The sequence below is a fragment of the Pseudorasbora parva genome, chromosome 21 (genome assembly GCF_024679245.1).
Source record: "Pseudorasbora parva isolate DD20220531a chromosome 21, ASM2467924v1, whole genome shotgun sequence".
Lineage (NCBI taxonomy): Eukaryota > Metazoa > Chordata > Actinopteri > Cypriniformes > Gobionidae > Pseudorasbora > Pseudorasbora parva.
Genome location: NC_090192.1, coordinates 10608102 through 10623172, shown reverse-complemented (window position 1 = coordinate 10623172; position 15071 = coordinate 10608102). Strand labels below are relative to the sequence as shown.

The following is a 15071-nucleotide window of genomic DNA, read 5'->3' as shown; positions in this document are numbered from 1 at the left end:
GGGATTAAGAAATAATGAAATAATAAGAGTAATACAATAAAATAATTAAATAAAAATCCCTTTTATCACCATTATTTCAACATCTTTAAATGTTCTCTTTGATTTCAGAGTATGTGAACCAGGACGTCCCATCAGAGCGTCCCAGCACGCTTCCACGAAAAGCAAGCGAGAGGAGATTCATTAACGGCCTTTGTACAGGGAACAGTGTGGAGAATCCAGAGTACCTGGTGCCTATGGGCAACATCTCACCCACTTCACCCGCCTTTGACAACCCCTACTATCATGATATCGCAGCTAAAGCTCAGGCGGTCGCCAGAGCGTCCATAAACGGAGGTACATCTCACAGGCAGCCCAATGGCTACATGACCCCCACAGCAGAAAACCCAGAATACCTGGGTTTAGCAGAGACATGGAGTGGTCAAACGGAGTATACTTGAGCAGAATAATTCGGTACAGTTTGTGTGCAAGCGTGTGGAGATGAATGTATTGGTGAGGTTGTGTGCGTGAGTGAACGAGTGAGCAAAAGACATATTTCGTGAAGGACGTTCCCAATGGGAATGGATTCTAATGGCTTTCTGTTAAATTACAACAAAAACCTATGTAGCATTCTGTGGAGTTTGAACTTGAAGATGGATGCATTTTCTTCATGTCTTTGCCAAAAATGAGCTTTTTTGCGTCTGACAAATACATGGTACATTTTTCGAGACTGTTAACACTGGATGATGTCTTTGGATATATGTAACACACTACGGATTTTCATTTGATTTTTTACTTTTGGTCATCTCGCTTTTTTTTCCTTCTTCTGGAGGATCAATTCAATTCCAAGCCAGGGCCGCACACACTGCTTTACAGAGCGCTGCGTGAGAGATGGACACAATCAAAGCTGCTCTGTTCTGTGTGTAAAGGCCCTGGGTGAGCAGCTACAGTGCCAGTGAATGAAAGACGGACATTATTGCCATACGAAACGGGTGTGGTGTGTTCAGCCATGCAACTGGGTCTGAAGATTCATCAACATTTCTCATCTGTGGCACATCCAGGCTTTCACATTTTTGGGGTATCTTTTTTTGAATTCCTTGTTTGAGCAATGACTATCTTCATTATAGGATGGGTTTTACAGATGCAAGTGTTGAATCTCAAATACTGTCCAGGTCATATTGCCCCCTAAATTGAAATAATACACATAAATACCTACAGTATGATAAGATTTTTGCTTAAAATTATTTTCATTATAATTAACCACATTTCCTCCTCAGATTCTCATTAGTGCACACAGACATCATCGTTCAAAAGTTTAGAGTTAGAAGGTTTTTTTTTTTTTTTTTTAAGAAAACACTTTAATTAAGGAGAGATGGATTTTATTGGTCTAAAGTGACAGCAGGCTTGAACTTTGTCAAAAAAAAACTTGCGTTCACTCACAATGGACACGAGTTTTGCAATTGAAAGCAAAATATTTCGCTAGAGAACGCAAAGTTTCTCAGTCGAATGCATTGACTTATTATTTGTCCTCCCATCTCATATTTTTTTCACCACCATGTCCCCTTAGAGGCTTTATACAATTCTGACTTTATTTCTTACAATTATGAGATAAAAACTCGGAATTGCAAGGGGGGTGAAAAACTTTCTTTTTTTAAGTTTTTTTAAAACTTAAAATAGTTTTAAGTTAAGTTTTAGGAGAGATGCATTGTAATGGTCAAAAGTGACAGTAGACTTGTACTTTGTCAAAGATTTTTATTTCAAATAAATGCTGTTATTTTGAACATTCTTTTCATCAAAAAATAAAATAAATAAATCATGGGAAAAAATTTATCACAGTTTCCACAAAAATATTAAGCAGCACAACTTTTCAACACTGATAATAATCAGAAATGTTTCGTGAACAGCAAATCAGCATATTAGAATAATTTCTAACTGAAGACTGGAGAAGTAATGATGCTGAAAATTCATCTTTGCCATCACAGGAATAAATGATAAAAAGCTGTTAGAATATTTCAAAATTGTATTATGCCTTAGTACGCATGAAATATAATTAATTGAAATAAATAATGTCAACATGCCTCACTTATACTGGTAAAATTATTTTTATTTAACGGTGCAGTGTGTAGTATTTTTGAGGATCTATTGACAGAAATTCAATATAATATACATAATATTATGTATATTATACACCATTTTATACACTTTATACACCATTTTCAGTGGTGTATAAAGACTTTACATAATGAACCGTTATGTTTTTATTACCTTAGAATGAGCCATTTCTATCTACATAAACTGCCGGTCCCCATATAGTGAAGTCACCATTTTGCAGCGTCATGTTTCTACAGTAGCCCTAAACTGACAAACTGCTCTGCAGAACGCTAGTCACTCTCTGCTGTCTCAGACGATGACATCTTTGTCCTGTGTCGGCCACCGTAGCTTCTCTATGTGCTTCGAGGGAGGGCCGAGCGTTGTACGGTTGCAATTCACAACCTCTCCGCTAGATGCCGCTGAAATGCACACACTGCACCTTTAAGCAAAAACATGATTTATTTTCATTCCTTTTGATTTTGGATTGAAATATGACCTGGACAGATCTTGACAGCTTTAAGGAGATTAATTCAAGGTGAAATACGTTTATCTCCTTGTATATTTTTGTTGTACTTTTTTAATGTTATCTAACTGAGTTGCTTCTTTGCAGTGATGTATACAATTTGGTATTAATAGATGTGAAGGGGCACTTATTATCAGACTGGCTGGCAAGAGAGTAGATGATTTGACATCATTATGCAGTAGTTTTGAAATCAATGTTTAATGTGATCATTCATGTTCATAATGCCTATTATTATTATTTTATAAGGACTTCTTTAAGGCCCGACACCTCCTACTCATTTAAATTTGCCTCACATATACGCAAAAAGACGGCTAACACTACACGCAGTGTTGTGGAGTAAATACTTCACGTTTAAGAATGTGGTCTAATTTCCATATATTAGCAGCTGTGGCCTCTGGGTGGACGGACGCCCGGTCAATGCCGCCATTGTTCCAAATTACAAAGTGTGCCTTTTGTTATACCCGACTGCAGCGTCCAGTTAATATGTCACTTCTTATGTTTTGTCCTTGCCATGTCAATACGCATTCTGTGGTGCCATTTCATACATTATGCAGTCCTTTTCACTAAACCACATCTTAAATTCCAGATGTGTGAAAATCGGTTGTTGATTTTTCTGAATATGAAGTGAGAAATTTTGCTTTGGGAGTATGTGAATGAGTAGTCACAGATGATGAACTGTGAGTGAATTGAGTTGCTGGAGTGAGAGAGTGATATTATGTGCGCTAATGGCACTCCATTGCATTTCCACGTCAGCCCAGACAATGACATGATTGTGTTTCAGAATGAGGGATGGGGAAAACACTGTTTGTTGGATTTCTGCCTTGTCTCTGCATAGCCAACACTGTCAGAGTTTTTTGGTTCAGGTTTTTTTTTTCCTTCCATATTTGGAAAAAGTATAAATCGGCATATAGGGTCAGACCATCTTTTGACTTGCTTTCGACCAACGGGATATTAGGAAAGTTTGTTTCTGCCACAGAATTAAAAAAAAAAAACTTTTTTACTTCACGCAACTTTTTAATCACACAATTCGGACGCTTCTCTTGAAATAGCGAGTTTAGATCTCACTATTCAGACTTCATAACTCGCAATTGCCAGTTACAATCTCACAATTATACTTAGAATTTAATAAGTTTATACCTCGTAGTTGAGACTTTATAGCTCGCAATTGCGCAAAAAGCAATTGTGAGATATAAATGTGAAATTGTGAGAGAGAAAAATTAGAATTGCAAGATATAAACTCACAATTCAGATATTTTATTCTACGGAGCCCCTAAAGGGACATTGAGAAGAAGAAAAAAATGAGATGGGAGAAAAAAATATTTGGTTTGCCCAAAATTTGGGCTACCCCAAGAAACTTTGAGTCCACTCGCAAAGAACACATCAGTTTTTTTGCGAGGGAACTCGAAGGTTTTGCAAGCGAATCCAAAGTTTCTCAGAGAAATGCAAAAGCATTGACTAATATTTTTTTCTCTCATCTTAATAATTTTTGTGCCAAGTTGTGAGATGTAAGATGTGAGATGTTTGTCATCTAAACCAAATTGTGAGATGTAAACTCGGAATTGCAAGGGGAAAAAGTCAGGATTGTGAGATATAAAATTGTTTTTTTCTTCACAATTTCCATCACATTTTTTTACAATTGCAAGTTTTGCACATAATTCTGACTTTTTCCTCAGAATCAAGAGATGTAAACTTGCAAATGCACAAAAAAGTCAGAATTGTGTGGTAAAAAGTCGCATTTTTCCCTTATATTTTTTATTCCATGGTGAAAACAAACTTCCATGGGACATCTTTCCTGTCTGTAAAATGTATTATTTTAGCAGTGTAGTTTGACGCCACTTCTGATACAGAAATAAGACACTTCCCCTTTGACATGTCCAATCTTTCTGGCTTTGGATGCAATACTATACTAGTTTAATTTATTACTCCTTCCAAGATGTGCAAGATTCCAGCATTTACAGTTAAGGATGGACCACACAAGTTTTCAAATCTGAACACATTTTAAAACACTAGACATCACACACTTGCTGACTGAACGCCTGAGGATCAAACACTACCAGACTCTATTCCGAACACAACAAACTCATGCAGAAACATGGGCGTCGTTGCTAGAAAACACATCTCAAACACAAATCTCAATTCGTTCAGACTGCAAATCGGGACAGAAAGTTTGACAACGGAATTAGGCACAAAGCATTTGAGTTTCACTTTTAGTCTTTAGTTGCCAGCTAAAATTATTTCAGGATCCAATGGCATATAAAGTCTATGCAAGCACACTGAAGGAATTATAAGATCTGTTATTGCCTTGATTTGAACGAAAAATATACATTCTGAATGTTTAATATTGAATGTTGAATACTTTTTATATGCATATTGTCCAGATCTCAGTTAGTGGTTTAATGGTATTTGTGGACTTGAGATTGATGTAAAATTGCTTTTCTTCTTGTGAGCCAGCAAATTTAATTGTAAATATACTGTATAATACTCGACTGGATGCACTGTGATCTGTACACTCATCAACTTTGAGAACTCTTAATGGTACTAGTGTGCAAAAATCATCTGAGAGATATTTTAAACAGGGCTTTTCTGGGTAACTGGACTAGTGCCAAGTGGCTTATTTTAACTCAGTTACTGGTAAAGAGGTACATTTTGATGCCTAAAATTACGGCAAACAATCGTCTGCCCTTTCTGTTATTCTACAAAAGTCTGTTGTGAGAAAATAAAAAGAAATTAAATCTGAGAAAACTCCAATTCATGTGATTTCATGGGATCTAAAAGGACATTTTATTCATGACATTTGGCTGAGGAATATTATGAAATATGATTTTATATATATATATATATATATATATATATATATATATATATAGAACAAGCCCTGTTTTTCATGAGCTGAACATGAGTGAATATTAACAAAAAAAGCCTATTTCTCTCAAATATGTTCACAAATTGGTCTAAATCTGTGTTAGTGAGCACTTCTCCTTTGCCGAGATAATCCATCCACCTTACAGGTGTGGCATATCAAGATGATGATAAGCCAGCTGGTCACAGTAAAAGGCCTCTCTAAAATGTGCAGTTTTATCACACAGCACAATGCCACAGATGTCGCAAGTTTTGAGGACGCGTGCAATTGACTGCATAATCTGATCATGACATATGGGGCAAAAGTGATGCGTTGTTCAGTGTAGATAAATATACAGAAAATACATATTCAATAAAAACATGCTCTATCAGAACTCAAAACATTATCTTAAGTCCAAAAAGAGTATTTATCGGCAACCGCAATCTGAAATCTATGGAAGCTCGTTTCCGCCACAGAATTGTTTTTGTTTTTGTAAGATTATTATTACAAGATATTGCAACTTTTTATCTCACGATTCTGACCTTTTCTCGCAATTGTGAGTTTGTTTCTTAGAAATCTGACTTTTTCAGAATTGCAGTTGAGAGTCTCGAAATTCTGACTTCTTTTCTCACCAAGTTATAAAGTCAGAATTGCGAGTTTATATTTCAGACTTCTGACTTCTTTTCACAGAATTGTGAGATATAAACAGGCAGTTGCAATTTTTTATGGACGCTTGTTTCTGCCACGGAATAAATAGCGAAAGATAATTACAAGTTTTTCTCGCAATTCTTAACTTTTTTCCCAACACAAATGCGAGCTTACATTTGACACATTTGGCACATTTGACACATTTCAGACTTTTTCTCGCAATTGAAAGTTTATATCTCACAAATCTGACTTTATAACTTGCAATTGCATGTTATGATGTCAGAATTTATATAGAATGTAAATTGTTAGGAAAAAAGGTCAGAATTGTGAGATCAAAAAAAATAAAAAATAAATCGCAAATACCTTTTTTATTTTTTATTCAGTGCCGGAAACAAATTTTCTTTTCAAAGAAATCTGTGGCCTTGTGATGTTAAAAGGAAGAATTCATGAATACAATGCTTTCTAGTCATAGTGAACTAATGAGGAAGTAGAGACTGTTATTCCTAGTCACCAGAAGTAGATAGATAACATTCATACTAATGATACGAGTAAGTTGAGGGATGTTAGGGAAATGTTCAAGACATGTTCTGATCTTATGGAGACAGTGCCACACAGAGGTCAGTAAAGATCCAGCAGACACACTTTACTGAAATGAGTTTTTAATATAGAATTGTAAGCTTAAAAATAAAAACTTTTGCAGACAAATTAAAATTGTGCATGCATATGAATTTCTTTACAAAAATAGCTTTTTTATTTAAAACGGAAGAGTTGGACTGGATATTGATAAATATGCAATATACTTTATAAATTATATAAACATTCCTCCCTAAGTATTGTTCAAAAGAATCCCAGGCTGCACGGAATGAAATTGGCTGAGAGAATGTAAGCCCAGATGACAAATATCAAATATACTGTAAGAGTAATGATGTGTTTAACATTTTTGGTCACTACATAAATCTCATACTTCCATTTATGTTGTTTCATAGCTGAACGCTGCTCAGGTTACTGCGGGAGGAATAATTGTAATACAATACACTGTTTTAATGTAATGATACTGTTTTATTGTTGCAGCATGTTTTTAATGATTAGTATCCAAATGGGGTGGTCAGATCAAGTAGATCAGCACTAAAACAAAAAGTTTTGGATGTATTTGGATTTTTTCCAAATAGGTGAATCTAGAACAGAGATGAACTGAATTACCCACATTTTTTGATGGATAGTTACACTTAGAAATGTCCAAAATATCCAAACAACCTATATTCACTATATTGCCAAAAGTTTTGGGACGTCTGCCTTTACATGCACATGGACTTTAATGACATCCCATTCTTAATCCATAAGGTGTAATATGCTCCGCTCTAATTCATCCCAAAGGTGTTCTATCAGGTTGAGGTCAGGACTCTGTGAAGACCAGTCAAGTTCCTCCACACCAAACTCACTTTATGGACCTTGCTTTGTGCACTGGTTTCACAAAGTTGGGACTATGACTATGCATTAAGAGTTCCTTTCACTGGAACTAAGGGGCCATGCCCAACCCCTGAAAAACAACACCACACCATAACCCCCATCCACCAAACTTTACACTTGGCACAATGCAGTCAGGCAAGTACTGCTCTCTTGGCAACTGCCAAACCCAGATTCGTCCATTGGATTGCCAGACAGAGAAGTGTGATTCATCACTCCAGAGCACAAGTCTCCACTGCTCTAGAGTCCGGGGGAGGTGGGGGGGTTTACCACTGCATCCGACGCTTTGCATTGCACTTGGCGATGTAAGGCTTGGATGCAGCTGCTCGGCCATGGAAACCCATTCCATGAAGTTCACTATGCACTATTCTTGAGCTAATCTGAAGACTAAACAAAGTTTGGAGGTCTGTAGCTATTGACTCTGCAGAACGTTGGCAACTTCTGCGCTCTGTGTGCCTCAGCACGCACTGTGATTTTATGTGACCTACCACTTTGTGGCAGAGTTGCTGTTGACCGTGGAATTGTTTAGTAGTGAGGTAATTTCAGGAATGGACTTATTGCACAGGTGTCAACCTATCACTGTACCACGCTTGAATTCACTGAGCTCCTGAGAGCAACCCATTCTTTCACAAATGTTTGTAGAAGCGTCTGTATGCCTAGGTGTTTGATATTATACACCTGTGGCCATGGAAGTGATTGGAACATCTGAATTCAATAACTTGGAGGGGTGCCCCAATACTTTTGGCAATATAGTGTATTTGGTGGGTCTCCAAAGAACAGCCCCCCCAAATGATCATATTTTTATTAAACATTGTTTTAATTACATAAAGTAAATACACAGAATATACAGAGTTCATTTTCAGACCAACAGAGACATTCTTTGGTTATATCATTCCATGATTGTTTCCCAAATCACACTGCCTGAAGAACATTTCACTGATGTCTAAAGTGAGAGACATATGAAGGCCAGGTATGATAACACATACTTGAAATTTGTCCTCTGTATTAAACCCATCCAAATTAGAGCACACACATTAGAAGTAAAGAGTACTGAACAAACTGTGCACTGGGGAGCCATTTTGTGGCGGACAGGGTGCGTTTGGGGGTTAGATGCCTCACACCTCAGTCGTACTCCTGTCGGTACTAAGAATCGAAACTGCAACCTTTGGGTTACCAGTCTGTCTCTCTAACCATTAGGCCATTAGAATGTCCATTAGTGTTTGTTGTGTGCCTTTTTTACTCTACTGAAAATACAGTTTGAGTTTTCATGCTAGTTACTAGTGCTAGTTTGGGGCTGTCCTAACTGGCGGGCAGCAATACTTGGTTAACCAAGATGATGGAACTACGTCTTCTAGCATCCACAACACAACATTGCTCCCTCTGCTTTTATTATAAACCAGTTGATGGTGTGTTGTGATTTTAGCTGACTGGCAAGGAAGGATCCGACATGTGTTTTTGAATGTCTTCTGGGTGTGATAAAGCATTCAGGTTACCAGGCAGTGAGGGAAAGCGGAGAGACGCACAGAGCCGCGGTGCATCTATAAAAATGGTCTTAAGCGCTGGAGTTGAAATTGCATTTGTTTCTAGTTTATCAGGTTCACAGTCATCTGATGCAGCTCCCATGTGAACGCCGCTGGACAGAGAACCCTGGGAATTTGACTTGAACATGGATTCTGGCTGGGTTGAACTCTGGAAACACAGTGTTAAAGATATTTTATTGTCCATTCTAGAAAAAAAAAAGCTTCACACATAATGTTTACTTTTGCTTGTCAAGTTTACTGTGGATATGGCTTAGCTAAGGGTTATTATTTAGGAGTTTTCAGGTGAGACCGATCCTTTACACCTACCTCGAAATTTAGATCAGGGAAAATAAAAAGTTCCGTAAGTAGCTAACCCTTGTGAATGATGCAAACAGAGTTCAATGTAGCTGTACAGAAGCTCTAAAAATTGAACTTATTTAATTGATCATCTTTAAAATGGAACTGAATAAACACTGAAGTGACTTCAGCTGAACAATCACACTATTTTCTTTTTAGAGCTGCTTTACAGCCAAATTGAACACTGTTTGCATCATTGAATCATTATGTTTCTGTTTATCATTGTAAAGCTACTTTAAAACAATCTGTATTGTATAAAACGCTATAAAAGTAAAGGTGACAACTTGTGAAAAAGAAGTACACTTGAACATCAATTAAAAAGTATATAATAATATAATTAAAAAGATATTCTTTAGTACAACTTAAGGACAATTAAGTGCATATTTATGTTTAAATTATAATTCATTATAATTTACATTTATATTAAATGGGTATATCTTTAATGTAATTTCATAATTACTTCTATTGTCTTTAAGATATGGCAAAAGAACAACAAGTGTAATGCCAAACATGCAACAAGCATTTATGGAAGATCTAAAATATACTCTCTCTTTTTTTTTTCTCCTTTGCAATTTTTTCTTCTTTCATACGAATATAATCAGAGATATATTAAATAATATCCTGGCTCTTCCAATCTTTATAATGGCAGTGAATAGAGGATTAGATTTTAAACATCAAAAAAGCGCATTCATCCATTAAGAAAGATATCCACACGGCTCCAGGGAGTTAATAATGGTGAAGCGATGCGTTTGTGTAAGAAAAATATCCATATTTAAACCTTTAAAAACTAAAATAGTTATTTTAGTTTATAAAGTTTAAATATGGATATTATAATCCCCTCGGAGCTTGAAAGAGCCAGGACATTATTTAATATAACTCGAGGAAAGACGGAGGTGAGTAAATCATAGGGTAATTTTCATTTTCTTGTGAAATGTCCCTTTAAATGTGTTCAAAAACACATAGTCATGAATGTGTATTTTCTAAAGAAGTGGCCATTAATATTATATCATGATCTCCAAGTACTTAATATATATATATACACTCACCTAAAGGATTATTAGGAACACCTGTTTAATTTCTCATTAATGCAATTATCTAATCAGCCAATCACAAGGCAGTTGCTTCAATGCATTTAGGGGTGTGGTCCTGGTCAAGACAATCTCCTGAACTCCAAACTGAATGTCAGAATGGGAAAGAAAGTTGATTTAAGTAATTTTGAGCGTGGCATGGCTGTCGGTGCCAGATGGGCCAGTCTGAGTACTTCACAATCTGCTCAGTTACTGGGATTTTCACGCACAACCATTTCTAGGGTTTACAAAGAATGGTGTGAAAAGGGAAAAATATCCAGTATGCGGCAGTCCTGTGGGCGTAAATGCCTTGTTGATGCTAGAGGTCAGAGGAGAATGGGCCGACTGATTCAAGCTGATAGAAGAGCAACTTTAACTGAAATAACCACTCGTTACAACCGAGGTATGCAGCAAAGCATTTGTGAAGCCACAACACGCAAAACCTTGAGGCGGATGGGCTACAACAGCAGAAGACCCCACCGGGTACCACTCATCTCCACTACAAATAGGATAAAGAGGCTACAATTTGCACAAGCTCACCAGAATTGGACAGTTGAAGACTGGGAAAATGTTGCCTGGTCTGATGAGTCTCGATTTCTGTTGAGACATTCAGATGGTAGAGTCAGAATTTGGTGTACACAGAATGAGAACATGGATCCATCATGCCTTGTTACCACTGTGCAGGCTGATGATGGTGGTGTAATGGTGTGGGGGATGTTTGTTTGGCATACTTTTAGCCTAGATGCCAGCCGAACTTAGCCCCGCCCACAAAATTTTTAGGTCGGGCAGTTCGGTTTGGCCTCGCTCCATAGAGGAGTAATTATCTCCGAACATAAACTGTTCGGACCAATGAAATCATCAGGGCGGGCTTTAGACGACGAAGGACAGATGATCAACAGTAACGTAATCATGCACGTCAACAAAGGGGCTTGGATTATATCTACTCGAATCGTAAACGGAGAGCTTGTTTGTATATGCATTCACCATCACAATTTCTCTCTGAAATGATGATCATGTTGGGTAAGTACTCTGTGTATCATTAAATTATGTTATTTTTTTACAACACCAGCAAAGATCGTTTATTCCAGTGTGTGTGCAGACAGGGTTGCCAAGTTTTTACAACAAAACCCGCCAACTACTATCCGTAAACAATAGCTTCTCGGGGGGTTCTCCGGTGGGGGAAAATGGAAAAATGTGTTATTTTGGCAAGGTTGCCTGCTAATATTCGCACTCATGAGTCTATATATCACATAATAGTCGCTTCAACCCGCGGAAAAAAACGCAGACTTGGCAACACAGTGCAGTTGAGCTCTGTTGACATTTGACAATGCGCCGCTTCGTTGCTCTGATTGGTTGCCGGTCTATCCAATTGATGTCTTTCCTGGTTCGGTTGAACACGCCCCATAATCACAGCCCAATGGAGCAGTTTCAGACTCATATTCTGACTAGAATTGAGTATGACCACATCAGGCTAACATACTTTAGGCCCCTTAGTGCCAACTGGGCATCATTTAAATGCCACGGCCTACCTGAGCATTGTTTCTGACCATGTCCATCCCTTTATGACCACCATGTACCCATCCTCTGATGGCTACTTCCAGCAGGATAATGCACCATGTCACAAAGCTCAAATCATTTCAAATTGGTTTCTTGAACATGACAATGAGTTCACTGTACTAAAATGTCCCCCACAGTCACCAGATCTCAACCCAATAGAGCATCTTTGGGATGTGGTGGAACGGGAGCTTCGTGCCCTGGACGTGCATCCCACAAATCTCCATCAACTGCAAGATGCTATCCTATCAATATGGGCCAACATTTCTAAAGAATACTTCAGCACCTTGTTGAATCAGTGCCACGTAGAATTAAGGCAGTTCTGAAGGCGAAAATTAGTATGGTGTTCCTAATAATACTTTAGGTGAGTATGTACAATTAAGCAAACTTCGTTTTCACAAGGGAAATCTGGCATTTAAAAAAAAAAAAACAATTGGACTGCACTTTTACCTGAATGGTAGTGCTTCTACTGTCCAGCTGAATATTTGGAATGGGGAACATGCTGTGAAGTACCGGTGTGCTGCTTCCATACAGTGTAGCGGGGTCAGGAATGTGGTTGTCAGGTAATACAGTGCTATATGCTGGAGGCACATGGGCAGTCTGTTGCTGGAGAAGCTGAAGAATCACATTGATGTCTGCTGTCATTCTTGTCTCTAGTCTGGGAGAAATGGAGCAGAAAACTGCAGTATTATTTGCTGGATTATCTTGCCTGCTTCAATCATTCAAATATCTTTGTTCTTGAGAACCAGTGGCAAGAACAAAGAGCTTGACAGCCCCTGGTCACTGTATGTGTTGATGTAGCTAAGAGAGCGATTTGGCCTTGGCAGGGCTGGACTGGGGCTAAAATTCGCCCTGGCAAACCCAGCCCATCCGGCCCAGGAGTTCCCCATGAATGTTTAAGCTAGGGTTAGGGCCTTAAAGCCGCACTTGGCTACTTTTGCTCTCGGGGTCCCCCTACAGTTTGGAAAAAATAATGTCCTCAACTACTGTCGTAAGAGCTGTCATCCTACAACAGGGGATGCCATCGCGCGTGCATTTGTTGACATGACAACCCTGATAGCCCTGAACTAGTGATGCGTGGGTCGTCTCATAACACGCGGACCCCGTATGTCTATTTAATGGTCGCGGGTGCGCGGCGGGTTGTAAAAATATATACAGTGGTGCGGTGCGGGCCAAATAACTTCATAAAAGCGTCCCGCGGGTCGGTGCAGCACTAACAGTTCCCCTGAACACTGCAAGAGGAGTTCTTCTGGCGTCGCGTGTGAAATGTCTTCATCCCAGGTAACGTTACAGTCAGTGGCATATGTTTCAGCATGTCATATGAATATAATTTCATGGGTTTTATTTTTTTCAAACGCCAAATAATCACGATGCTCACGTTTACAAGCCAGCGTCATTATAGTAGTCTATTGGTTACCGTTTTACAGAATCTATATGATACTTCAGTTCAATGTTTGAGTGGTAGGTAATCACCGTAACAAGCATGACAGCATCGGTCGGGCACGCCTCCTTCAGCTCACGCCAACGAGCAAACGCTGGTCACATGTTGATTCTCGTCCTGCCTTTAATCACAGCACTTTTTCATTTCCTCTTATTACTTTCCTCCAACAAAACCTTTTCTTTCTTATTTGTCTGTGCTGCTTCTTGTACATGACTATATTATCCGACGAACAAAGTTGGGCTCGCACGTCCGAATGTAAGGAAGTGTGTGTGTTGGTGGAAGTGACATATATGCCGTAAAGCAGTCAAATTTTGTAGTTCTTTTTGTTCTCGGGTTACTACCCGAAACCCGAAGTTTAAAAGTACGATTAAAAACGATACAGACCCCGTCAGGCTATGGCAGACGTGTCATTCAACCTATTGTAAGTCGATTTATCATCACAAGAGTCTTAAAAAATATATTATGAAGGTTGAAAAGTTACCTAGTGCTGCTTTAAATTTGTGGAAATACATAAAACTAGGACAGGGACAAATAATGATAGATATTATCGAATTTACTGCAAATGCAGATAACAAACTTAATATTGCACTTTTGTCACACAGAAATGAACTTGACAGTAAAGCACTGATGATTCTGAGCTAGGATGCAGTAAAGTAAATTTACTGCTTTTAAATTCTGTCATCATTTACTCATGTCGTTCCAAACCTGTATGACTTCCGTGAAACACAAAAGAAGATATTTCGAAGAATGTTGGCAGCCAAGCCATTTTGGTTTGGCAACCATTTGAATCATGTATGAACCAAAAAAAAAAACAGACTCAAATTATATTATGTTAAACAGAAATAAATTAATTTATCATGCTCAGATAGAGTTAAAGATTAAGCAGGTCATAAACATGTCAAAGCAAATGGGGCATTGTGAGTTTGTGTTTAGTGGAGACAGCCTCAAAATGTTTTAGTGTATCATATTCAAAAACGCGCCTGTTGCAGATACATTGGTTGGGTTTATTAAAAGCGAGATGCTCACGTTCACTGCACACAGAGTTAAGCCTACTCAATTGCTTACTCATGACACATGGCAACACAGCAAAAAATATTCCTTTTATTTTGTTTATTAAAAGTAGTCTACTTTTATCAGCTGAGAGACATGCCTTCAGAAGCACTGTTAGAGCTTTGATTGACTTGGGGGGTGGCGCAACATGCAAAGGTTGTTTGAAAATATGCTTTATTTTTGTAAATGCTACGTGCCGCTAGTGTTGAAACTACATTCTTCAGCCTTAACTGTTCATTTGAGATGCATCACCTACCTCATAAGCTGGCTCTGTAGGAGCTCCAGGCTGGAGTCAAGTTCGCTGGAATGATGATCTGCAAAGAGTGGTGGAGGACATGAGGTCTGGACTGCCTGGTGGTCAGTCCAGTAATGGTACAATCCAGATGGAGGAGGAGCTTGTGTTAGGAGGAGATATTAAATAATAGCAATACAACAATTCAAGAAAAACATTACTATTTACAATATGTCAAGGACAAATTAGAAGATCTTACGTAATTTTACAACTGTACAATTTTTTTAAACCTAAAATAGTGGTTGCAAT

The 15071-nt window shown here is 38.1% G+C and overlaps 2 protein-coding genes across 2 annotated transcripts in view; one reads left to right on the top strand and one right to left on the bottom strand.

Moving 5' to 3' along the window:
• The window catches only part of erbb2 (erb-b2 receptor tyrosine kinase 2), a 51551-nt gene extending 50232 nt beyond the window's left edge, over nt 1-1319 (top strand). Inside the window, exon 27 of the mRNA XM_067430576.1 lies at nt 109-1319. Within this exon, the coding sequence (XP_067286677.1) occupies nt 109-437 (329 nt within the window). The 3' untranslated portion in view covers nt 438-1319. The remainder of the gene's footprint in view (nt 1-108) is intronic.
• A 5506-nt stretch (nt 1320-6825) lies between these two features.
• kcnh6b (potassium voltage-gated channel, subfamily H (eag-related), member 6b) overlaps nt 6826-15071 on the bottom strand; it is a 28184-nt gene continuing 19938 nt past the window's right edge. The window contains exons 10-12 of the mRNA XM_067429485.1: nt 14787-14925; nt 12490-12697; nt 6826-9230 (exon numbers count right to left, since the gene is read on the bottom strand). Coding sequence (XP_067285586.1) covers nt 8961-9230; nt 12490-12697; nt 14787-14925 — 617 coding nt within the window. The 3' untranslated portion in view covers nt 6826-8960. The remainder of the gene's footprint in view (nt 9231-12489; nt 12698-14786; nt 14926-15071) is intronic.